This window comes from Oreochromis niloticus, linkage group LG16 (assembly GCF_001858045.2).
Source record: "Oreochromis niloticus isolate F11D_XX linkage group LG16, O_niloticus_UMD_NMBU, whole genome shotgun sequence".
Classification (NCBI taxonomy): domain Eukaryota; kingdom Metazoa; phylum Chordata; class Actinopteri; order Cichliformes; family Cichlidae; genus Oreochromis; species Oreochromis niloticus.
The window spans coordinates 31360360-31387048 of record NC_031987.2 but is presented as its reverse complement, the minus strand read 5'-3'; the positions used below and the strand labels follow the sequence as shown (position 1 = coordinate 31387048).

The 26689-nt window shown below is 39.6% G+C and overlaps 2 protein-coding genes across 7 annotated transcripts; one reads left to right on the top strand and one right to left on the bottom strand.

Annotated features, from left to right (window-relative positions):
- Nucleotides 1–190: 190 nt before the first annotated feature.
- f5 (coagulation factor V) lies at nucleotides 191–17274 on the bottom strand. Of its 2 annotated transcripts, XM_005475233.3 has the most exons (26): nucleotides 17158–17274; nucleotides 16473–16669; nucleotides 16144–16226; nucleotides 15281–15403; nucleotides 13404–13616; nucleotides 13154–13315; nucleotides 12193–12414; nucleotides 11931–12096; nucleotides 11641–11821; nucleotides 10495–10591; nucleotides 10173–10378; nucleotides 9417–9564; nucleotides 9109–9321; nucleotides 6466–8524; nucleotides 6190–6358; nucleotides 5689–5925; nucleotides 5330–5546; nucleotides 5021–5200; nucleotides 4765–4881; nucleotides 4579–4650; nucleotides 3925–4010; nucleotides 1741–1896; nucleotides 1484–1628; nucleotides 1155–1306; nucleotides 806–988; nucleotides 191–707 (listed from the first exon to the last, which is right to left on the bottom strand). In XM_005475233.3, exons 2-26 carry the CDS (start codon nucleotides 16631–16633, stop codon nucleotides 561–563), a joined length of 5895 nt encoding a protein of 1964 aa, XP_005475290.1. In that variant the 5' UTR covers nucleotides 16634–16669; nucleotides 17158–17274; the 3' UTR covers nucleotides 191–560. The 2 variants fall into 2 exon arrangements, with proteins under 2 accessions (XP_005475290.1, XP_019208521.1); XM_019352976.2 differs by lacking the exon at nucleotides 17158–17274 and having other exon boundaries at nucleotides 16473–16730.
- slc35a5 (solute carrier family 35 member A5) lies at nucleotides 17271–26305 on the top strand. Of its 5 annotated transcripts, none has more exons than XM_013274016.3 (10): nucleotides 17271–17358; nucleotides 19396–19552; nucleotides 19709–19807; nucleotides 21058–21191; nucleotides 21416–21483; nucleotides 21620–21808; nucleotides 22509–22703; nucleotides 22796–22923; nucleotides 23959–24227; nucleotides 24847–26305. In XM_013274016.3, exons 2-10 carry the CDS (start codon nucleotides 19426–19428, stop codon nucleotides 24913–24915), a joined length of 1278 nt encoding a protein of 425 aa, XP_013129470.1. In that variant the 5' UTR covers nucleotides 17271–17358; nucleotides 19396–19425; the 3' UTR covers nucleotides 24916–26305. The 5 variants fall into 5 exon arrangements, with proteins under 5 accessions (XP_013129470.1, XP_003449638.1, XP_025759852.1 ...); XM_003449590.5 differs by having other exon boundaries at nucleotides 17275–17362; nucleotides 19393–19552; XM_019352977.2 differs by having other exon boundaries at nucleotides 17282–17362.
- The last annotated feature ends 384 nt before the right edge of the window (nucleotides 26306–26689 follow it).

Below are 26689 nucleotides of genomic sequence, written 5' to 3'. Positions count from 1 at the left end.
CGTGTCTGTTGACTTTGGTGCTGCTAAAAGACAGGCTTGACCCCAGCAGAGGTGTTAAAAGTGACACCTTCAGGACACCTTGAGAAGATATCAGTGTTCCCACACTCATGCTTGTGATGCCAAGGCTCTCCGTTTATACAGCGAATTCAGTCATGCAAGCCATCCATCCATCACTGAACATGACACCGAATAAAAACAATGCATATTGTATTTATTAGAAATAAATTACATGTTCGTTCTCTGCTTACATATTTACATGAAAATACAACTAGTATTTCAAAAACTCACAAATCCTACTTACTCGTGACATTTTTACTACTTTTTACTACTTTGATTGCATCTTCCAAAAAATCTAAAATCATAGTGACAAGTGACAATTCACTGAGTTACTCAAGCTACAAGACAAATTTGGCAAATAGCCTGAAACAAACATGTGTGAGTTTTTTCATGTTAGCTGTGATTTGGTATTTCTATGTTATGTTACCTTTTTAGCTTCACGTCCATTTATTTGCATATTCATGTGCATGCTTGAGCTGACCTGTATGATCTATTATCTATTATCACTCAAAGTCACATCCAAGCAGCTCAATTCTCATGGTGATGGAGGTCATCCAGCTTTTGGGGATGACTCGGATAAAGCGGGAGAAAATGGGAGGGTAGATGTAGTTCCTGGCGTGGTCGTTGTTATTTGTATTTCCCATAAAAATCTGGATTTGACGCAAGCAGAGACAGAAATTGTTTACAATCACTTTACTTCACTCAGTGAAAACACCAGTTTACTTGCTCAACATGTTGGACGGCTCACCCTGGCAGGCTCATCCTCACTATCCGTGTACTCTTTCCACTCTATCCCATTGTCACTGTACTGCAAAATGTAGGACATGACATACATCTCCTTCCCCAGAGACTTGGCTCCCTGGGTTATGATACCTGTGATCTTTTTAACCTGAGGCAGTTCTACCTGAAGCCACTGGTCCATGTTGTTATACTGAGAAGGAGAAGAAACAAGAGAGACAATCAGGAAAAATCTGCATGCTAATAAACTGGCAAATTCTCAAGGTTTTTAAGTGTTGTAGGTGTCCTGATTTGCCGCGATGCTCACATTAAATCTGAATGCACTTCTGTTGTATCTATCATGCCAATATTACGTTTACCTTAGCCCGCCATGCATTGACAGCCCCTTGTCTGTTGAGTCGTGCGAGTGATGGTTTCCAGGGTCCAGCATACCAGCTAGTGGCTGTAGAGCTGGCTGTGATGTAAATGTCCCCTATAGCTTCACTTTCCATCCCAAGAGGCACTGAGCAGCCTGAGGCAGGAGATCAGAAATGTTCAGGACCTTTCACTTGATCATAACATACACTTTTAAAATTTTCACAGCATCCCTTACAGCCAGTTTAAAGTTTTATACATTTAGTCTGGGGTTTACAATGCACAGTGTCCAAACCTTTTTTTTACTAACATGGTTGTTACTGTACCGTCTTACCGTCAAGCTCACAGCCAAAGTACTCCATGCGGACTGTTGCCATGTTGTACCATTCAATGGGGTGAAGCCTAATGAATCGTCCAATCACGGGTGGGAAGAAAATATTTGTCTTTGTCTCATAGGCTTCCTGGTTACCAGTGAATACCTGGTAAGAGAGGAAAAGACACAATGTGAGAGAATTAGATAGCTGCTCCCAAGCTTGTCCAGTTTGTAGGTGTTTGCATTAAAGAAAGGAAGTGATCAAACTCCCCCCCCACCTTTCTAAAGCCTTTGCTGTCGCCTTTATAAAAGATCCACTTCCGGCGGTCATTGCTGTAGGAGATCAAATATTTGACGACATACTGGGAGTAGAACATTTGCTTGGCTCCCTGAGTTGCCACCTGGCTGATCACAACTGGCCGCTGGAAGTCTACCTGTGTAGGGGGAAGTAGGTATGGCACAATGTCAAACACAAGGCCCAGGGGCCAGAATTAGCCTGCTAAAGCCTCCATTCCGTCCTACGGGATGTCTTCAGAAACAAAACAAAACAAAACAGAAAAGAAATGTTGGACTTTTAATTGTATTTTCAGAAGTTTCACAGCTTTTCCTGCTGATAACGACGTCCCCCATGGTCAGCCATACTTCAACAAAGTTATTCAGTTTCAGATTTCTGTAATTTTACACATTTACTCTTTAAAATGTAAGACTTGTGATGACAGATTTATTTCAGTTAAAATAGCACTTAGGTTTGTATAAAAGATATATAAGGAATTAAATGTGTAGTTAAACTTCTGTTCAATGGCAGAAAGGGCAGTTTTGCTGGTCTGCCCCACATAAGATCAAAGTGGATCAAAAAGGAGTTTGACATTCATGTATTAAGCCCATTGAGACTTCTACACGCTGGACATGTAAAATTTGTGCAAATATTTTGTGGGGTAAAAATATTTTTCAGACCCACATGTTCTTAATGCAGCTGTTCAGACCAACTGAGTAATTTCGCTTGATGAAACTTGCAGCATTTATTTTTCAGATAAAGGTAGATTTTTCAATTTTTTTTTCCATATGAATAATAAATGTGACAAAACAAACGACTGCATTTGGTGACAGGTGCGCTCATAGCTCAAAATGTGCACTGGTACCGAATATACAATGGTAATAGTTAAATAATAGCAGAGGTGGCAAAAGTACAGACTTTACTTAAGTAGAAGTATGGATACCTGGGTTAAAAAATACTTCAGTAAAAGTACTGAAGCAACTTCTTTACTCAAGTAAAAGTGAAAACATACAGGCTCTGAAATGCACTCAAAGTAAGAAAACAAACTGTAGGTCTTTGAAGGACAATTCTACTAACCATTTTTGTCCAAAGGTAACTGAGCCTTGTGCTATATTAATATAATAATAAAATATTGTTAGTAGATGAGAATTTAATTTGAAATGCTAACTCTAATGAATGTACTTAGCTTGAATATGTAATGTAGGACACATGAAGTGAAAGAGAATTAAAAAAACAAACACACTATTTTCTGTTGCGCACATTATCGAGGGCAACTTTGTCTCCACAGATAAACAATAAAATGAGTGCAGTCAAGGGTTAAAGTGGGATTCAGAGGGATACATCAAGGAAACTCTAAGATCTGTGTAGTGTCTAAGCGCTGGGAAAAGAATCACAACTTACATTAATGTGAGCTCCAGTAGGTTTTCTTTGTGTACATGCTGTAATCAGCTGACCAGCTGCTCTTTGTGGATTTACACATCTGAACATGATGTAAGCAGTTTCACAAGCTATCTTGGCTGATGTCTATCCTCTGCACTGACACTACACTTTTTATATTGTGTTTATAATAGATAGTAAAAAGCTGGAATTCAGTTAATTAATCTAAGCATCATCAACTTAAATTCATCTCTGCTGCACTTAATGTAACCTAACACTGGCCATGAGCACCACAACCACTGTGCACCAGGCACACACAGTGTTTTAATAAAGAATTCACCACAGTACTGCAAACTAACCTGTTTACCCAGTATTAAAGTATATAAAGCGCCTTGAGGCGACTTTTGTTGTGATTTGGCGCTATATAAATAAAATTGAATTGAATTGAATATTTTCATGCAACATTTGAATAACACAAAGTTTGTGTGGGTTTGTTTGTTTTGCAGGACATTTCACAATATGATAATACATAATTTATCAAAACACATCATATACAAATCAAATATGTGATATCAAATTATGACATTGCATTTAAGCTTTAAAGTTGCAGTTTATCAAGCGTCACTGAGCAGTCCTTAGCTTTGAATCTAACCTCTCTTTTTCTTCTCATGTCTTGTTTGTGTTCCCACATCTTTCTCCATCTGTGAGTGAACTTATCTTGTACAATTTTTTTGCATCGCATCTGGTGTGTAACAACTGCATTTACATAATAAGCATGGGAGTGTAGGTTATCACATCTACACCACATTACCTGAATAAAGCTGCTGTTCTTGTCTGTGCTCCATGCATTGTATTTACCCTGATTGTTCAATCTGGCAAGATGGGGCTCCCAGTATCCTTAAAAGACAGAAAAAATAATAATTTTTTAAATTACAGACCTTTACCATGCAATAATTTCCGAGGTCCTCTGATGGATACATCGGAGCCAATTGGGAGTTCAGTATCTTGTCAGAGTGTGATTGGTCAAAGTGCAGAAAATAAGGCGCCGAAGGGGTGAAAAGAAGGATTTCTGTGATGGTTGGTGCTAGAGCATCTGTTCAAGACTGTTGCACCTGTACATATAATGTAGAAGTTGGACTTCTAGCTTGGTTTTAGTTATTATTATAATTTTTTAAATGCCCTGGGCTTGTTTTATTGTAAATAAATCATGTTATTTGCTACTCTTGAGTTTTGTACTCCTTGGCTATCACCGCCCTTTTAGTTTTTTAGTTGATCTCCACTCAATGGAAAAGGACCTCCCTCTTCCTTCTCCTTTTCCCTCATTACATAAAGGCAATGACCTTGATGACCCTTCTAGTTTTAGTCCAGTTAACAACATCAGTAGATCAGTAGTGATTTGTGATTTAGTACCGAAGTGTATTTATTGCTAAAAGAAATGATTGCAGACAAGAGGTAGTATAGCTACCTCTAGTGTTGATTGCTGTGATTTCTCCATCCTTCACACTGCCCGATTCTAGACCCAGTGGACGACAGCAGTCTTGGGGACACACAAGAAAGAATTCAGTATTAAAATGTAAGACATGCAAAACAAGTCAAAGTAGGTAGAAAATCATGTTGTAAATGCAGCAGAGTGATAGTTTTATATTTGCACCATTATCCAGAACCAGAAAGAGTGTCTGCATGCCCTTCTGCTGGCTAAGGCCAACTTCTGTCTCCAGCTGCCAGAGGCCAGGTTTGGATGGATACATCTCCAGGGTAGCAAAACCCCCTGCGAACACAGTTCATCACACTGATTCATTTGAAACTTTTCTCTCTGCAGCTGACAATCCAAATCCTGTAGACTGTGAATTCTAATCTTTAAAATGTGGTGAATAAGGTGTTACTCTAAATTTACATATCATTCTCACCAGGCAGCAGTGGGTAGACAGCCTGTCTGTAGCTGGTGGTCTTCTTGTGTATAAATGTCTGCCCATGAAAGTGGACACTATGAATATCATTGGGAGAACCCAGGTTGATGAGATGCCAGGTCACAAGCTGGTTGGTGTACATCCTCAGGCCCTTCAGGCTGTGTATAATTCCATTGATTGCTAAAAAAAAAACAAGACATTTTTATATAATTCTGTTTTTGTCTCTGTAAGGTGCATGATATAGAAGGCACTAAAAGTTATCACATTTAAACACATTTTGGGTGGATTACATAAACCCTAATGCATTACAATGGAACTTTAGGTTCTCCTTGAAGTTGTGATCCATGATTCTCCTTCGCCTTTTTCTTTGCATTATCTCAGAGTTCTTCTCATAGTACCAGCTCCGTGACTCATCAAAAGTCATGAAAAGTAGTGTGAATTCTCTCCTATCTGTTAATTTCGTGTCCAAGGTTCCCTCTCGACACACCAGCAAAGGCCCGATCAAGCCTGAGTGGATATCCCTTTCCTAAGAGACAGCGCACATGTGAGGTTCAATATTATTTTAAATAAATCATTACTTTGTTTTTGTTTTATTGAAGCTATAACTTAAACCACTGAAAATTCTCTGCATCTCTCTTTTTATAACAAGCACTAATTATTATACTCACTGGATTTACGCCTGAATAGTAGGCCCAGGTTCGGCAGTCAGACTCTTCTGGTTTTGGTCCAACTGTATGGCCGACTTTCCACAAATAAGTAAAGGTATTATTGGGATTAACCTCATTGTCATATTTGAACCAGTAATGGGAATCATCCTCATAGGAGAGGCCTTCTGTCCGCTTGGTATAGGACACCCCATTGGGGTGTATTGAATATGGACGGTTGGCATTGTTCCTGAACACCACCTACGAGACAATGAGACACATTCTGCATTTTGGAAAGATGGAGGGTTAGGGTTAGGTTTTTAAACCTTTTTGGAAAACGCTCTTTTTGATTATCTTGCTGAGAGTTAGATTAGGAGCTCTGACCTTTAAACACAGGATAAATGATACATAGTGAGTCTATTAGCTTAGTGAAGTTAATTGGTTAGATGGATCTTGGTTACTTTAGACAGAATATATAAATATGAAGAAAGTAAAGGCAACTGGCTTATGTGGGGTTAGTCTTACCATGATGCTTTGTCCAACCTCCGCTTTGATGACTGGCCCCAGAATGCCGAGATGCTCGTCTATCTCCCCACGGATGTCGGGTGTGGTGAAGCTACTATCCAAGTAACCTCGAAAGACTACCTTTGTGAACTTAGTTTCTTGGCTGAGTAGTTCATGCTTTTCTTGCCTCCTGTTTAAATAACAGGATAATGTTTTAGCTGACATGTTCTTGATTTCCTGTAAATCAGCATTCAGGTGTTATATTAGTCTTTTAAATTTTCACAACTCTGAGCTTACCTGTGCCCATACCCTGCATAGTCCCATTCGACCTCCTCTGCAGCAATGAAATAAGTCTTGACATTGGGGCCTGACATTTTTAAGTAATATTTTGTGGTCTCGTCAAGGTCAAGGTTCTTGATATCATCAACGTCGCTGTAAGGGTCTTTGTACATCACGTACTCGTATTCATCAGCTTTGAAATCCTGTTCTTCTAGCCGTAGGTGATCTGGTTCTCCCCCAGGAATATAAAGCTCATAGTCACTGAAATCAGGCCGAGGCACACCAATAACAACCGGCATGTCAATGACGTGGTCCTCAGTCGAGACAGGCTTTGGTGAGTGAGGCCGTGACCCACGAGGAGTCATTCCTGGATTAAATCCACGAGGAGAGAATGGCAAACCACTCCGGGCTTGAGGCTTGTATTCCTTTCTTTTCCTTGTTTTCATACCGTGTCCCTTCTCTGGTCTCTTTCGACGGTTCACAACCCTGACTTTCTTTTTTGGAGGCAGTGTTGTTTGAGGGGTTTCCTTCTCAAAGTGTTTCTTCAACTGGTCTGGAAGTTCCTCAGGTATCATTTGGTAAGTTCCTTCGTATGTCCAGTTGTGACCTTGTATTTTGACCAAACTGGTTTTAATAGCCTCCGTATTGTTTTCCTTAAGGAAGATGATCACTTCTTCACTGCTCTCTGAGAAACCTAGCTCTTCAGAACTGTGGGACTGGTTAACTGAAACTGTAGTCTGATTAGAAAGACTTTCCAAAGATGTGTTGGTCAACTTGTCAAAGAGACTTGAGATATTCTCCTCACGCCCCATACTGCTCATCACTGATAGAGCTGATCTGGATGCATCCCCTGTGACATTTTGCTCATTCTCAAGCAAAATTTGGGTTACATTTTTATAGCTGGAATTAGTTGGAGTAGTCACAACTTCAAGATTAATTTGAAGTCCATACTCTAGCTCTCCTGAGCTCAAAAAAGTGTTATTGTCACTGTTTTTATAATCTGTGCTTTCAGTCAACTCCAAGATGGTTAAGTTGTGCCTTTTAATGTTGCTGCTGACTTCTTCAACATCTACCTCTAGAACTGACAATGAATGGTTTGTTCTCTCTGCTGACGTGTTGCCATACTTTACTGCAGTGTTATTCTCGTCTTCCCGTTTCGTATTTTCCAGCAGAGTGTCAGCTGATAAATTGCTGTTTAGGCTACTGTTGAAATTGTTAATGCTTGGCTTTGACAGAGGCACAGAGTAAGAGAACACATCCCCTCTAGTGTATTTCTCCTCAGAGTCCTGTACAACCTCTTCAATAGAAGTGTGGTTATCAGTTGTCAGTGATACATTTATTCTGTCCCTTTCTAAACTGTTACTTGAATTTCCTGATGGTGCTGCAGTGAGATTGGTTGGCTCTTGCAATGCTACGTTAGGTCTGGTAGTCTCTGATGACAGACTGCCATTTCTAGTTGTACTGGAATCCTTTTGTGACACATTGTGGCTATTCAAACCAGTTAGGTTCTGTATTTGATACAGAGTGGAATTGTCTAAAACTGACTGTGTCAATGGTGTACTGCTGTTCAGTATATGTGTTGTATTCTCACTAGTGCTTTGGTTCTGCAAATTACCTAATGTAATATTCAGGACTTTCAAAATAAGAAACCACATTTCAGTTAATGCATCTGGGTTTGTAGTGGAGGTCTCGGGTTTACTCTTTATCTCTGTGAAATTAAGGGTGCTGTTCATATCTTTTTCAAGGACATCAACAACATCGTAATCCAGGAAAGAGAGGTCCAATTTCTCCATATCTGAGTCAGCAGACTGGTTCTTGTGAGATCTGAGATTCAATACTTCTGCAAACATTTCTGTGTAGACATCTGGCTCCAGTGATGGGTTTTTAACCGGATCTGCCTTCTCCTCTTCCTTTTTGATGTCATCCAAGCTTGGGGGCTTCCACACAGTAAACTCATTTTTTGGCACTGAATCTTCGTACTCATACTGGTAGTCACGAAAGCACTCAACATCCCGAAACTTAACACGCATTCCGTTAGTTGTCTCATGGGAATTCAGGGAAGCAAGAAGCCAGACACCTGGTTTAAAAGAGAGACAAAAAACATCAGTGATAAAACTATGGAGTCACTTCTAATGTGCATCTGTTTCAGATGGTGGCAGTGACTGGTTAATTACATGGACTATATAAGATGGATATAGGAAATGTAATGTTGCACTTATGAACTTTCGTGAAGTTATGAAGCATTTTTGTTCTCACCATCAACCCACCAGCCTGGGGTGCCTCTAAACATGAAACCACAGGACACTATCTTTGATAAATTGTGAGCATATCCTGGTTTTTACAACTTTGTACAAAATGAACTTCTTGTATATTAACTATGATCTGTAATCTAACAATTAGGGCCATAAACTCATCAGAAAATAATTTATTTAGGGCACAAAAAAGAGAGCTGAGGGTTCTGTTTCCATAGACTTCTGTGCAACTGCACTGGCTTTAATTTTCACACCAGAGACCTATTGTATCTATTAGTCTACACTTAATATCATGCAGTTCAATGAAGTGTTGCTTTCAATGTCTTTCTGAAGGTAAAAATATCCTGGCAAATAATTGTCTGGATGTTAAGAATCTGACATAATATGAGCACTGTCAGTCCTTACTGACCAGTGTTGAGCATGTTCATAGTGATGGTCTCTCCAGTCATAGGGTAGAGGCTTAGAAAGTCCTCTGTTCTGTCATTCAGCTCAAATGTGTGGCCGTAGAAAGTAGCTGTCTGGATGTAGTCCTGTGCGCCAATGCTGGACACGTGCCATGTTGCAACCTCACCACTGCAGAAGCCCAAGGGTGGGTCGTTCTTAAAGATGTAACCGTTGACAGCTGTAAGATGATTCATGACAGTTAGTTGACTGTAGCCAGATAAATGCAAGGCCAATATGTTATATGAACCTTAATTATCTCAAAGAAAAACTCACTGTGTTTGATATTGGACTTATAAAATTCTGGGTCTTCCCTGTTGACTTTAGATCGCTCACAATATTGGCGAATGTTATCCTCTAGATACCAACTCTTGTTCTCATCAAAGACCGCAAACATGGCGTGCTGCTCTTTGTCTGCTTTCAGCTGTAGACAAAAAGAAAGACATGTACTCCTCTTCACACCATCAGTTTCTATATCGACAGCAAATACATCTCAGTGTTATTGTTTTTGGGCTTGCAGATATTTTGGTCATCACCAAATTATTAGACAAATTAAAACAACATTCATTAAAATCTTTTTCAATAGTTGTTAACTAAAAATAAACTAAAAAATGATAACTAACTGAAACAATATTGTGTGCTCACAAACTAAGTTTAGTTTAACTCTTTGCCTGGTTCTGGTGGAGGTTTCTTCTTCCTCTGCACTGGCGCCAAAGTGCTTGCTTGTAGGACGCTTGCAGGACGTCTGATTGTTGGGCCTTTCTCTGTAGGTTCTTACCTTACAATATAACTCGCCTTGAGATGACTGTTGTTGTGATTTGGTGCTATATGAATAAAACTGGAATGAATTCAACTTCAATAAGTGAACTTGGAAATCTAACTGAAACCAAACTTAATTGAAAATACCAATTAAATATGAAGACTGAGGCCTTTCTGTGTGGATTCTTGATGCAAACCAAATAACACTGAAAGCAGCATTTATTATTTATTTTTTATTTTTGCTACCCAGTGTCTAGCAGCTGTTTTTCTTACCTGCACATTCCTGACATTGAGGGACTGACTCTTGCAGATAAGCATTGGTCCGATCAGTCCAGAGGCAATGTCCCGTGGTGTGTTCACCGCACTGTGATAAAGTCGTGTCAGACATCTGGAATCTCCCTCCAAGGGCTCATCCTCTTCGACCACTTTCCACACATAGGTGTGTGTCTCACCTGGCTGGACACCATGAGAATGGTTTCCTGGAAACCATATTACAAAAACTCCATCAAATATTTGTCAACTTTTAATATAAGCAAACTAAACTGGGCTGTTCAGCCTTAAAAAGTTTTCTTTAAATGGGATGAGAAATTAGTACCTCCTTTTGGGTAGTTGACTCCTTCTTGGGACTTCTCTATTGTCAGTCCATGCGGGTAGATACTGTAGGGTCTGGAGGCCATGTTCTTAAAAACAATCTGTAACAGCAGTAAGGGTACATGAGGACAAACAGTCTGTAATCACTGTGAAATGATTACACAATCCCTGCAGTCCACTTTAGTGAGACGCACACAAGATACTTGTCTTAGCTCTGTGTTTATTGATTTGAAATACCACTGACTGTCTGGACAAAGTGCTGACTTTCAACTAAAAGTACATCTATTTCCTGTCTTTGAGAGATAGGTTTTGAATTTTTGAATGTACTTAAATAGTATTCTGTTTTAAATCATTAAGTGAAGTCTGTTGATGCCTAAATAATTATCATTTTATTGCCTGTCAGTGTCATGGTCCTGAGTCCGTGGACTCAGTGATTTTGTGTTTGGTGTATTTATTGTTACTATTATTATTATTTTCATTATTATTTGTGGACTGTTTGTGTTTTGGGGTTTTTGGATACTGGGTTTCTGGGTTGGTGCTCCCTCTGTTGGTTCCTGGTGTTAGTGTTCCCCTGTCTCGTCAGGTTAATCAGGTCCAGCTGTGTCTCCCACCTGTGTGTGATTTCCCAGTGTCCCTCTGTGTATTTATAGTGTGTGTCTGACTGTGTTCCTTGTTGAGCTGTCTGTGTTCATTCCCTGTGTTTCTCTGCATTACTCTGTGATCTCCGTGAATCCACTGCGTGCTCTCCCTGCCGTCCTCCCTTCATGTTCAGGTTTGCCGTACTATAGTTTAGTTTCTCCCAGTTTAGTTTATCCTAAGTTCTGTTTTGCCATCCCCTCTTTGTGTTCTGCCATTCATAATAAACCACCCTTGCATCTCAGTAAGTGCTGCATTCGAGTCCTCCTTCCTACACATCACACGGCTGCTGCCCCAGCCGTGATAGTCAGTACATGTTGGTGACCCTCCAAACCAGGTTCCCTGCTTTGAAAGTAAAGCATTTGCAGCATGGTCCTTTTAAGGTTTTTTTTTTTTTTTTCTAAATATGTTTTGAGTTATGTGGCTCGTGTGATTATGTGGAGTGATTTGAATAATAATTTAACTCACAATATGCTAAGTGAGTATAATTTGGCTTCAATACATGTTCTCTCACCGTGATAATGTCTCTGATTTGCGCTCTGATCACTGGGCCCAAAATACCCAGCTCATTTTTCCTCTGCAGGTGCTCTGATCTTTCAGTGAACGTCTCATCTTTGTACTGAGTGTACACTGCCTTCTTGTACTTCCCACCTATGCGTGTTGGTGACTGACTCAGGTACTGGCGCTTGAAGTCCCTATACAAAAAAATGAGAAATTTTTTCAGTTCATGTCGGCACATTTGCAGTTTTAATCTTTCATAAACCAAAAAAATACCTAAAATGTTTTAAAACGTAGTCTGCTTACTCATCAATATGGTCTTGCTTGGTAGGCGCATAGTCCCAGACAATTTCCTCAGCAGCGATGTAGTATTTCCACTCCCTGCTTTGTCGTTTTTGCGCAATGGTCACCCACCGATGTGGTTTTTCAAATCCTTCACAATTTATCACATCCACAAAAGCGTGCATGCTAGCTGCAACGATGAATGAATGATGAATGAATTTTTACCGTCAGTTTGACTACACCGGTGAATACTTTTCTACTCTGGTTAATGTACGGAAACACTTACCTTCTATGTGCTTGACGGTGTGTGAGGAGAGCAGCCAGCGTCCTGTGTGGACAGCCACCATGCTGGCAGTGACGGAGGAGCCAGTGATGAGCCCGACTGATGACACTTTATGCCCAGCCTGTTCCAGTACTTGCCCGTTCATATGCACTGAGAATACCTCGGGCTCTGAGCTCATACCCACCAGATGTAGTCTCACAGGGGCATAGGCGCACATGCTGACATCTGGAAGGAAAAGAGGAAACTCTGAGTCTCTTTATGGTTTTTACCTTTATTCTTACAGTGAATATTTTTCCTTTACACCAACATACACACCCAGCATTTACCACTCAATTCCATCAGCAATGTCACTGTTCCTGAAAATACAGTTGTGGCCAAACATTCTGGCAACGGCACAAAGGTCTTTTGGAACACTTTGCTGCTTGCAGCTTTTGAATGATTAAATCTTTGTGATTGTTCTTCAGTTTATCATAGAAACATGTCAATAATAATTTCATTAAAAACAAAAGCAGCATGAAGTGAATGAAAAACTTTGTGCCAATGTCAAAACTTTTTGTACAACTCACTGTACAAACCCCAGCTGTCATAGAAATGGAGTGAACTGTAGCTAAAGATTAACGAATCTCTTGGAAATGTGAGTCAGAGATGCCAGTGTAAATAATTGTTTAGTATACATCAGAGAAGAACAGAGAAAACAAATGTGAAATTCTGGGCTGCTTCTGGGTCTGTATTTAACGTAACAATTTAGTCCATAGCTTATGTTAGTACTATTTTATATATGCGTGTGTGTGTGTGTGTATGTATGCATGTTTTAGACAAATGTAAAAAACTGTTTTAAAGTGTTTTCATTGTTTTGCTATTGAATACTTGATTAGTGTGTTGTATTATTGTAGAATCTGTATTTTAAAAAAGGCTAGCTTTTAGATCCCTTAGTGACAAATAACTGAGTGTTGTACAGACTTACCTGGCAGAGATCCGTTTGTATATCCATTGATAGTATATTTCACATGGCTGTCTGAAGTATAGCCGCTAGGCTCGTATTTGCTCTTGTTCTCATCAAAAACCCCAAAAAGAAATACATACTCGTGGTGGATGCCAGCCTGCTGCCCTGATTCATCTAGACTGCCTGCCCAGAGAGAAAGAAAAAAATAGAGATCAAAATTCTAAATGCAGTATAAAAAACACACAAAGCATCAACACATTTTCACACTTACCTTGCTTGCAGATGAGCAAAGTGCCAATGAGGCCAGAGTTGTAGTCTTTGACCACATTTTGATGGGAGATGTAGGTGTAGGTAAGACAGGTGGGGTCATTTTTCTGAGGAGCAACATCTGACGTCACCTCCCAGTAGTAAACGTGCTCACTGTTGGGAAGTACTTTGTCGTCCTCTTTCTCTTTTTGTGATGTGTTGTCAAAGTAGTAGGCTCCTGTGAAGAAAGGAGATAACTGCCCCGAATTACAGATAAATAATATCATGATGGTAAAATTAACAAAATGCCACTGGTGTGCAGCAAACACAACTAAAAAATAAACTAAAACTAGATGTGAAAAAAACCCCATTTTAGTTAACTAAAATAAAATAAAAACCAGCCTTTTGAAAAAGAAATTCAAAATAATTTAAATGATCTTGTAAACTCGGAAAACTAACTAAAATGAAATAAAAATATATAGAGAAAATCTCCTTAGTTGCACTGATGTCATGTTCACAAGACTTTCAAAAGTTTCTGTTTTCTTGTTTTCACGGTCCTGGGTCAGTGAACCAGTGCTTTATATTTTGTGTTATTATCATGATTTACCACAGTTAGCGTTTTGGTTTCTGTTTTGTATTTCTAGCTCCTTAAGTTCTCTAGCATTTCTTGATTTCTAGTTCTTGGGTTTTGTTCCTGTGCCCCTCATGTTTAGTGTAGATTTTGTTCTGTCTTCATGTGTATTTTCTTGTTCCCCAGTCAGTCGTGTCTCATGTCGCTCCTGTCCCTGTGCTCCGTGTTCCCTCTGTTCAGTATCAAGTCCTTGCCTTTGTGCCTGTCATGTGTTTTCTGTTTTATTTTGATAGTCCCTGTCTTGTGTTCAGTGTTCTGAGCTTTTACATCTGATTAGTCCCAGCTGTGTTTCCACCTTTTTCCCTATCCTCTCGTTTCCTACGTGTGTATTTTACTCCTCAGTCTTCCCCTGCTTGTTGTTGCATTGTACCCTCACAATGCTGTGTGTTTTCCTCCGTGTTGCTAGCTGTTTCCGAGTTTACTCTTCCTGGTTCGTTTTCTTGTGTTCTAGTTGAAGTTTCTAGTTTCCAGTTTCTAGTTTAGTTTTGTACTTAATGTTAGTTTTTACACCCTGAATAAAGCTGCCTCCTTTAGTTCGCTCTTTCGTTGTCCATGAGTCCTGCATTTGGGTCCTACATCCTGCCTGCCACACAGCGAAACATGACACCTTATTGTAATAAGTGTACTGATTTTGCCTCTGATATATGCCCTCCATACAATAATGAACAATAAAGGCTAAAACTAACAGTGAAACTAATAAAAACTAAGCTAAAACTAAACACTTTAAAACACAGGCTAAACTTAACTGTGGACACTAACTGAAACTTGAAAACTAATTAGAAGATACAAAACTATAACGCTGGTGTGTGGAAGTCTGAGAAGATTTTGAGCTTTTTTTATAACCAGCTTCGAACAGTTTCCAAAAATAATGCAGACTCTCCTGCATGGTGTTCTTTAATTTTTGTGTTTCCTGTGTACTCTGACTTTTGTATTAAGAGCAAATTAAGGAACACTTTGCCTCAATTTCCTAAGTTCACTTTAATTCCCGTAAGTCTCAGAGAGGGATTTCCTAAGGCTTAGCAGTTCTTCCTGTTGGACTTCAGAACTGTCTGCTTTGATAATCTGCCTGCCTGGTTAATATTTTAGAAGAAGACAAACAGATTTGTTTGTTGTATTGGCTAATGTTGTGTAATTATTACAATGAGAAACATCACAAGCACTCACAGAAACATTAAGAGGCAGACTATGTTATGGAGTAGTGGTACTGTTGTTTTAAGGATAACAGCATCTTTTGCATTCATCTGTTAGCAGCTGGGTTAATACGCACTCACCCTCAGACTGTTTCCCATAAGCCACACCGTGTGGGCTGATGCTATATGGGCTGGTGGCCATGTTTCTGAAAGTTACAACAATCGTCTCCCCTTCTTCTGCCCTCAGTGTGGGACCAAGGAGACCTGCAGAGAAGTTTATTTATGTGGAATCATGTCATTTCAAAGGCTTCAGTTCATCACAGGGACAGACTTGGATAAACGCAGACTGACTCATCACTCTTTCTCTTTAACTGTTGATTTGCACAGCAACTTAACCGTAAACATTTGCAATAAAATGAAAGTAACCTTCTTTTTTGTAAATACAGCTTTATATTTTTCCCTCTTGCTTTCTGGGAAAGGAATTATTCTGTGACTGTTATTTCACCATCCTGCTAAGAAGATATGATTTGGCACCACATAAGAGGTGGAAGGGAGAAAGTCCAAAAAACATGAAAAAACACTACCTCACCATGCTGATGTCTTTTTGGTGTTTGTAAAAACTGAAGGAATTCACCTTTTAATTCAGTTCTTTCAGAGAAAAATTAGCAAAAGTAGTAGCTGCTTATCCATTAATATGCACTTGGAGTGATACATTAAATTAATAATAACCTTATGTGTCCTGAAGATATAAAGAGTGCATTTGATAGCGACTGTCTGTCTGTGTTTTTTTCCCACTGCGCGACACCGGGGCACCTTAAAAGCTCCTCAACACTGATTCATTAAGTCTCTAATATACATGCATGTACATGGTGACTGCTTTCTGGGAACGTTATTGGTAAATACACCCCTCTATCTCACAGGTTAGTTAATGTGCAGACAGGGCAAGTGTTACTTAAAATTTTAAACCAGACATACGGTGTGTTCATGTAAACCACATCATTTACCTAACCATGATGGATGAGTCTTAGCCTGTCTGAAGCCTTTCTCATATTCCCGAAAGACCACTTTCTTATAGGTGGGACCAGACCTAAGGCAGGGTGGAAAAACACAAAACATTACTCATTGGGCACACATAAGAAAATCCCCACATTACATACACAATGATGCATAGACTCTAAGATGTGAAATTTACTGATTTAACAAGGTGTGACTACTGATTACATAATAAAATGGAGTTTTAAAAATACAATAATAATGTTACCAGACACAAAAAAAACCCCAAACCAAAAAGAATTCCAGTCACTCTGTATCAAATTTTGAAGTGCTGTCCTACCCGTCTGTGTCGTTGCCAGAGTATTTCCAATCTATCTCCACAGCAGCAATGTAGTAATGTCTCTCCTTAGGCTGAGGCTGGTTTGCTTTGACCTGGTGGGCAGTCAAAAGAACCAGGACAGGTAGGAGCCAGCGAGCTCCAGCCCGGACACGGAGCCTCATACTTACGATCAGTCCTCCAGGCGAGTGTGCTCTCTTCTACAAGTCAAGAACGTGGGAGCTGACAGAGAGTCTGCTGTGTGCTTTATCTGCCACTGACACACGTACACATACCCACACTTGCTAGTTCAAACATTATGTCCTAGGGCAATGAACTGCGCCTCTGCATATTTTTTTTTCCCTTTTGCAACTGGAACTACATGTGCGTTACTTCCCGAAGGGTGCTGATTCCCAAACATCCCTAAAAATTTTCAGTGGGAATGAGTGTTGGAAATCTGATCGTAAATTTCTCTGACCTAAGAATGTCCCAGAAAATCACGTATGTGTAATAGGTGTGGGCACGCGTCATTTTGGTTTACCCCAATTTCACGCAGTTGAAATACTGTTAAATGTAGCCTAAACTCATATCTGGACATTCACTTATTTGTCAGTGTTTACCAGTTTATTATTATTTTTAAGTAAGGTGTGACTTAAAGTCTCACATTTACATCAAACAAAGACAAAAAAAAATTTATTCTCATACTCACGCTTTTATTCGTGTATCATTTTTCTCTTGTCTCTTATTTCCCCTTGTCTCGATTGTACTTTATTTTCTTGTCCGGTGAACATAAATACAACGGGATGACGTCGTAACCTGTGTCTTAACGCATGCGCAGACCAACCAGGAAGCGCCAGTGTTGACGAGATGGAATCCCTCGGTTATGTTTTGTACTAAAGAAGACTAGCAGGCAGGTATTTATAACATTGCCCTGTTTTCTCATGTTATGGACAGTGGCCTCAAAAAATAATTTCCGAATATTTAAAAGAACACGCGTGTTGTATCGGTGTTTATTGGCACAAAGGTGACGATTTAAAGGCTAGTGATGCAAGGCTACCTCTGTGCTTAGAGCTGTGTGTTGAATTTTGTGTGTTTGAACAGTCTAACTTACCGTGCCGACAATTTTCGGGTGATTTTTAAGTTTTATGAGTATTATTGGACATGGCAATGGAGTTTAAATTATCTCAAAAGCTGGAAGTTGATTTAAAAACTGTCGACTATTTTTGCCGTTAGATTGTTTTGTTAGTTTTTAAGTCAGTAAGTCTTTGTAAAAGTGAAATATAACTACGTATTTCAGCAAAGTGTCGGTGTTTAAATTCTGTGTATTTAGGTCTGTGTAGGTTCTCAGACGCCAAGGTCAAGGTAATGTAAGTCGCGTTTTTCTCCAAACGCAGTAGATTGGAAGAGTACAAAAACACGTATTTCCTCTTGTGAGTCGGAGACGAAGTACTGTATCAAATAAGCTTAAAATTAAAGCAAGACTACTTTTAAAACATCATTCAATAGTTATTATAGTTATCTGGTGTAATCATCATCATTATTATTATTTTTTTGTTAAATTAGTGAACAGAACCCCCCCAGCACCAATACTTATTTCACTTAACAGGGAGTGGTGTTTTTTTTTTTTTGGTTTTTTTTTTTTTGTTTGTCTTGGTGAAATTGTGGATATACAGTACTGTGCTAAAATATTGAGGTTTCCCTCATTTTTGGCTATTGGCGGCTTTAAAAAAAAAAAAAAAATTATCAGTCCAGTCGTTGTACCTGATTATTTTCAGAGGAACTTTTATTTATTTATTTTTGTTTGTTTGATAAGCCACTTAACACTGACCTGTGAATTTTTCAAGTGCCCAACTCAGTGTTGTGTAACGAACAACTGAGCAAAGAGCCAATTTTAAAATGTATTTCTAGCCACTTTATTACTTGCAGCCTCTCACAAAAACACAGATTTTGTGCCCATTTATTTATTTGAATATACAACAAATGCCCAGGATAATGCTGTTTGACAGGGACAAAATTGTATTTCTTGCACCAAAGAGGTGTTAGCGGAAAACCTGGCATATCTCAGTGTGGTGTCCAGTGTGTCTTCACAAGCATTTAAGGAAGGTAGACAAGTGGAGGACAAAAGAAGAAGTGGCAGGCTTAAAAACCTGCCCACAGCTGATTAACAGTATCTCAAAGTCACGTTTTTTAGAATCAGGGTGAAAAAATGCAGCAAAGACCTGACACAGGACCCGAGAGATGCATCTGGGGTTGCAGTTGATCCATATACTGCTTACTGAAGCTGCATCAGAAATGGTGGCTTCCTTAATGACTCTTAAGGAAGGGAAATTGGAAGAAAATGTTATGGTATGCCAAATGACACAATAACCAGACTGAAAATCCATGTGAGCCCTGTTGCAACAGTGCTTATTGAGTCATAGTTTGACAGAGAATAAACAAAAACAACCAACATCCACATAAAACTCTTGGATTACTTAAAGAATTGACCTGAAAGCTTGCCTGATACAGTTGAAGGTTTCTTGAAAAATAAAGGTCATCTTACCGAATATTGAAATATAAGATAAGGGGGTATTTAGTCTCAATGACACGGTCATCTTTGTATTGCATTATACTGCGTTGTTTCTCCTCATAAGCTGTTTCACAGATGAGCCATTAAAGGAAAAGCCATCACATATCTCTAAACAGCTCACACAGCATAATCAGAGTGATATTCTTTTAACCAAATTAACCTGCAGTGTTGTTTTTACTGTCTCGTATTTAATCATTATTTCTGCAAGTTTTAGTTTACACTTACATCCTGTCAATGTTGTCTTTTTAAAATCTTTATCTTAGTCTTTTCAGAGACACACACAACAGTTTTAAAAATTCTTTGGCAGTATAATAATCATAATGTAAAGGGTCAGTTTGATAAACATGTGTGCGTGCATGTTTGTATGTATTCCAGCAGGTTTGGCTGCATCCATTTCCAGTCGCAGCCATGGCGTGCTGCCCCTTGTGCCCCAGGCTGTGCTCCCGCTCATCAGCCTACACTCTTGCTCTCGGGCTAGGCTTTGTAACCCTGGGGACCAGCCGCATCCTACTTCTGAAAATGTCTGCCAATGCTGGTGATTACCTGACAGTAAACACATGCACAACTTTTTTTTTTTTTTCACAGCTGGATAAAAAGATTTAAAAAACAGTGTTAATTTTTCTGGCGTGCATTACAGTGATGTGTTGGCAGCTTGCTTAGCACGTGTCTTCACTTTTTGTTCTGTTTGCAGAAAACAAGTACGACTTCCTCCCAGCATCTGTAAATCTGCTTGCCGAGGCTCTTAAACTGCTCTTCTGTCTGGTCATGTCAGTCAGGGTCATAGTCCGAGGTAAACATTGATGTCTGCGTGTATGTCCTGGTTGGGATCAGCTTATGTTCTGGTTTCATATCACATCTCGAGGTGTTTTCACACCTGCAGTGTTTTGTCTGTTTAAATCAAACTCTAGTTCGTTTTCCCCCCTTGGTGCGGTTCGTTTGTGCAGGTGTGACTGCACTCAGGAGCGGATGAAAAGAACAGCACCGAGACCCTTTGGAGGAGGTGGTCTCGGTACAGTTCCAAATGAACTCCGGAGCACTTCGTTTATGTTGTGAAGGTGTAGTTTGAGCTATAAAAAACCCCCCATCCCATTGCAATGTATGCTTTGTAATCTCAGCATCGAAAGGTACTATAGATGTGCAAAGGTCTGTACGAGCTAGCAGCTAGCCATGAAATAAATGTAAATTCTCTGGGTTCTCAAATAGCCCAGAACACAGCACCTTCTTCCTGCGTTTACTTTTGTTGCTCCCGTCCTGACACATCTGGCTGCTGAGCAAACTGCACATTGTCACATGGTTTGTAGTGACGCAGTTTGGTTTGCATGGAGTTCACTTGAATTCTTCTCTGTGTGGAAACAAACCCAATCACAGGGAAAAGCTAAAAGTTTACAAACTCATCAAGTGATTAGGACCAGAGTAAACAAGCACAAACACCCTCAGTTTCAGATATCTGGGCAAATTGCTTGAATGTGGAAGAAGTTAAAAAGAAACTAAGATAGTGTTGTGTGTGATTAAGTATGATTACAAGTTCTACAAGTTTGCCTATGAAAATAAAGAAAAACATACCAGTTAAATATGGCTGATCTGTTTTTAGGACCATTATTAATGAATGATTAATTATGTATTATTTATTATAAAGTCCTGTGTCTCCAAAATTTTGGGGCCTTACCTATTAGTTTATCATACATAGGTGTGGCTGCCTGTTGAAATTATTTTTAGATTTCAATATACCTGCTGGCTTAGATCATAGAAGGCACTAAAAATCTAAACTAATGAAGTCTATAGGAGACAGGTTAGTGAATGATGGCCAGTCAAAATAAGGTCAACTCTCCAATTAAAGGTCAGTGGCAACAGGAATGTTGAATTAACCATTACAAAATGGAAGGGATCGATAACCTGGGTATTAGTATTTATCATATCTCGAATATGACAAAAACCACGACAAGTCTTACAACTAATATTTGTGTTCATAAGTTCATCCGGCCTCATTCTGTGTTCCATGAGTGAAGGATGTTCGTTGACTCTTTCTTTCTGTTACTACAGAGGGCCGATCATGCAGAGATTTGGGTTGTGCCTCCAGCTCTTCCTTCCTCAGCTCCCTGAAGTGGGCCGTCCCTGCTTTCCTTTACTTTCTTGACAACCTCATCATCTTCTATGTTATGAGCTACCTGCAGCCCGTTAGTACAGATAAGATATTTAAGATGTTTGCTAAATGATAGCTGCTAGAGGGAAATTTGGTTGCCTGGACTGCAAATTTTTTAACCCTTTGTTAACATCCAAATCTCATTTTCCAGTTTGTAGATTTGAGCTTTTCATATCAGACTGGCATTAACAAAATGTCCTGCACGAATATTTGATGCTTTAAATGTGCTGAGCTGCTGCTGTTCTGTTTTGTTCCCAGGCTATGGCAGTGTTGTTCTCCAACTTTGTCATCCTGACCACAGCTGTGCTCTTTAGAATTGTTTTGAAGTAAGTTTCTCTTTTAACTCAACTGTTCTTCAGAAATATGTTGTGTGTGTTTGATTGTAGAATGAGAGGTGATATCATAAGCTAATAGATTAAGCGTCATTTGTTTTTTGTTTTTTTACTTGGCCTTTTCCTACAGGAGGCGCCTGTCTTGGGTTCAGTGGGCAGCGTTGGTTATTCTCTTCCTGTCCATCGTTTCCTTGACAACAGGATCAGGAGGCAAGCAAAACTCAATAGCTGTTCCCAGTCTTCACTCAAACCCACTTTCTAGCCCCTCCAACTCTTGCCTACTCTACACCCAGCTTCTGGAGGAGATGAAGAACAGCAGGTAAACGTGAAGCATGCAGGATTATTTAACCTTTACTTAACTAGGAAGTAGATCTTCGGAGATTTAAAATGTTTTTGAAGCAGAACAATTTTCCAGAACAAGATGAGCAGCAGCACAAAATAGAACAATACACACCCAGTGAGCATATTTATACACATGAGATAAAGAATAAAGTGTAGAAACTTAAGTTAAATATTTCAAAACTATGAAAACATCATGACAGGTCACACGTGTGAGGGTGCACAACATTTATCACTGTATTCAAATAATTTCTAATCACCTTGAATTCATTTAGTGAGATCAGTCCCCTCAAACATAGTTGATTTTGCAGCTCATGCTGGGAAGCTGAATCTTAAACTGCCCACAGCTGCAGGGAGAGATGGAAAGATTATATGTATCAGTTCCAACTATTTTAGCAGGTCTTTTATGCAAAGGTAGAAGAAAAGGTTTGGTAATCTAATAAATGACACATATCTGTCATATTTGTAATATTAGATTTAAAATGATGGTGTTTTTGACTGCTGCATTGAGAAAGTATTCTGTAAGTAAAATGGCACAGAGCGCTTTGGGAAGTTCTGAGCACTTCTTTTGCAACTTGATAAAAAGTTTTTTTATTATTTATTAATCTACAGTGAAATAATGTAATGTGCACGTTACATTAAATATACTTTTTCACATCTTTGTTCCTTTACACTGCCAGTGTGTCATGGGCATCAGCCCTGCCCGGCCAGGCCTGGAGGGACAAAGTAGTATCGAAGCTTCAATCTCTGGGTGTGGGTCACATCCTGCTCATCCTCCAGTGCTTCATCTCTGCCATGGCCAACATCTACAATGAGAAGATTCTCAAAGAAGGAGAGCAGCTCACTGAGAGCATCTTCATACAGAACAGTAAACTGTGAGAAGCAGCTTGTGAAGAAAATGGGAAAGCAGAGGACAGGTGGATGACTTTGATGCTAACATCAGTCGTTTTCACTGCGTGTTTTTTAGGTATGCCTTTGGTGTGGCATTTAATGGTCTGACTCTTGGGCTCAACAGCGAGGCACGAGGTCTCACCATGCACTGTGGCCTCCTACATGGACATAACATTTATTCCCTGGGCTTGGTGCTGGTCACTGGTGAGTAATGGTGGATTAATGATTCGCACTGTCATCACAAATTTATATTTTTTTTTCCATTAGTCAGATTCGTCAGTTTCTTCCAAAATGTCAGTGTTAAACAGAAGTGGACCAAAACAGCTTCAACATTTATTCTACTTTTGGACATCATGCAGTCATTGGGACCACAAAATTACATTTAACATTTTTAACTTTGTTTCTGCCTATCACAAGATTGATAACTTCAGTCAGCACTGTAGTGCATCGTTCTCACATCAGAGGGACATTTGAATACTGTTTTATACAGCACATGACTGGAAGATCAATATCAAGCAGGCATAAGTGTGATGTTTATTGAACTGAGATCTCCTACTGTCATTTCTGTTGCTGGAGATGTCCACTCTAATTTAATTTAATTAGTTTGCTGCTTTGAATTATATGCAAACATGTCCATGATTATATGGACATATAGGATTATAGAAGTTGCTTGAGGAAGAGAAATTATGTTCATCAAATGAAGACAGTTGAGGTACTCGGGGCATCTAACTAGGATTCCTCCTGGACGCCCCATAGGTGAGGTGTTTTTGGCCATGTCTCAGTGGGCTTGGGGAATACTGTGTCCTCCAGGATGAGCTGGAAGGGATGGTTGGGTTGAAGGAAGTCTGTCAAATTGATAAGCAGAGGAAGTGGTGCAGCACCTGGTTCTGTTTGTAGAAGCTCAGATGTAGGGGCAGCCAATCAGATGAAAGCTGGCGTAAATAGAGGAGGGGTTGGGGTGGGGGCTCCAAAAGACTGTAGCATGCAAAACCACTACTTTGTACAATTTCTGTCGTCTACAGACAAAATCATCTTAACTTGTGATCTTGTAAGCTGCTGGTACTTGAGTTGTTTTATGCCTCTGAACAGAGCCTGGTGGGTATTTGGTCCTGCTTCTGGCATCAGTGCTAAGCTACACTAATCCAGCTGCTGGATGTAATTTCTTATTAACTGGACTAGTTCATTTATCTAGCTCTAGTATCCATTTGAAGAACTCATAATCTTCTGTGTTCTCCCTAGCTGCCCTGGGCTTATCCGTGGCCTTCATCTTAAAATTCAGAGACAACATGTTCCATGTGCTGACTGGCCAGATCACTACTGTTCTGGTCACAGGCCTCTCCCTCTTCCTCTTTGACTTCCACCCTTCGCTGGACTTCTTCCTCCAGGCACCCACGGTCCTGCTGGCCATCTTTATCTACAATGCCAGCCGGCCCAAGGACCTGGAATATAGCCTGCAGCGGGAGAAACTACGGGTTATCAATGGGGAGGTGTTCGAGAGGTCCAGAGGGGTAGGAGACAAACCACAAATCCTCAGTAGTCACGCATACAAGCCCACACACTCCTTTTCCTCACACAACTTCACTCACCTAACCTCGATGTATATCCACTTCCTCTCCTCCCGCCCACATACCAAATGCTCTGCAGGAAACTTGGCTCTTGTTTCTCTGTAATGTCATTTCTTGGGTTCAGGAGGAAACCTGATTCCCAGCTATGAAAATAGCATCCAGGCTCATGCTGGAGCCTTACTTCATATAATTCCTTTAGTAGTCAAGTGGTTTTTGATGGAAGAAGCCATTTAACAATACAGTAGTCTGTGGGGATACTATCCTGGAATTCTTTTCATCCCCAGCGTCCTGTTCTGTATTGAAGAAAGGTAATTTATGTGAAATGCCAGGTTTCAGGTGTTTGTTTCTTTGCTAGAGCACTAACAAAAACACCCTCTCCATTGGCAGCCGTGGCTTTAAAATGCAAGGTACTTCCCATGTTTTTCGGGGAGCAAATACTGCACTCCACTTTCTGAAGACAGAAAAAAAGATGTGCACAGTATCTAAATGTCTGCAGATTTGCCCACTGGATTTGACCACTTGTGCATTCGTTCTGATGCCTTGTCTCTCTTTTGTGTTGCAGGACGGTGAGGAGCTCGAGCTCCTGACAAAGGCAAATGGAGACAGTGAATCTGATGAAGAGTCTTTGTAGTAATGATAGAGCTCACTCCCAACAGAGAGGATACTCTGCATCTTTCCTGCTGCTGATGTCAAACTGCACAATTGACTGGATGGAACATGGTCACAGATTGTCTGTGAAAACATTTATTTGAACAGTGATAAGCAGGTAAACGGTGAAAGATACTGTTGATTGATTATATGATAGACTCCTAGAATTAAAAAAACAAAACAAAAAACAAGGCGTTTAATAACAGAATTAGCGAAATGTGTATATTTTGGAAACGTGCCTGTCTGTGGATGACTGCTGTCATTCATATGGGGGAAAGTACCAGTAACGCTGTTTGTTGGAAAAGTGATACTGTGTTTGCCATTTTTGGATTCATTATGGATTTCTTTTATGGACAGTGTATTTCTTTACATGATTCCTGTTGTACATGCTGCTATTTGACTGCTTGCTGGTGCTGGACGTCTAAGGACCAGAAACTGCAGTTTCAGGATTGTTCTAGTAATAGATTTGTTTGAAATTGTAGTGATGTTGAATCTTTATCCACACTATGATGAATTCGGATTGTATTAAAATACTGTGGAAGAGGCAGTCCAACACAAATCCACAAACTATACATTCACAAGTGTTCATGTATTAAGAATTGACACACACATCATGGGCCAAATGCATAGGCACTTTTTTCCCCCTAAATCTCAGTCTTCATAACACTCAACCCATGTCCATCAGCCTTGTTTCCACTCCATTCTGCAGTCATGAATGGATGTAGGAGCTTGTTTATCTGTCTGGACATAAAATTGCAGCTCAAATAATTTCACATGGTGATGAATAGAACCACAAAGAAGACGCAGAGTTTTCATCAAGGTGGAGAAAAGAAAATGTCTTTTATTTGGTGATCTCAATTCTGGAATCACAAAAGAAGAAACGCAACCAAAGGGGGAAAAAAGGAACAGAGGCAACTATTAAGTCCAAAGTAAAAGGGGAAAGAAAGAAAATACCACTCACATTACTACAAGAGGCAAAAAAGTTGTTTTTCATTGTTAACAAAAGGAAAGCAGAGCTGCAGCTTTTTATGGGACCCAAAATTTCCCCCAAAATAATAGGAGGCTTGCTAAAAATTAGTACACCCGATATTAGGTGGAAACAGAAAAAATATAAATGAATGTTTTATACATCTGGCACCTGGACTATTATGGACTATTATTTTCATTGGACTATTGGTGTTTATTTTCTGAGCCAGAATGAGTGGTATTGACACAATTGCCACTAATGCCTGACCTTCTGTCAACACCACAAACTCCCTGCTTCTCTTACTTGGGGCTTGAATATTTTCTTGTTAAACTGTAAAATAACATTGTCTGAAGATTGTTGTTTGTGCCATTAAAATCCTCACGGGTGAATGCATTTTCTTGCAAAATAAATGGCAAGTTGTTTTATTTCTGTATAAGTAATGCAATTTAATACAATCGCTGATGTCTTGTCATAAATTTATGTGCATTTATGTAAATACTGAGGTTTTCTGGAGGAAGACCTAAAGGGTACTAGCTGCTCTAACTTCATGTTTTTATTCTTTCACTTTGCACATGCTTGATAGCTGTTTTAGCTCCCTATCAGTTCCTTTAAGCCAACTCTTTGTTAAACAGCAGGTGGGTATGTTCCACACCCACTAACATTATACAGATCCAAGAGAAAAGAGACTGTAACGCAGTCCGATGTCTAAGCTTTAAATAAACAAGACTTACTTGTACATACACTTTGGCCATGTTTAATACAAACTCTGCCTCTTGCTCTATGGCAGCTG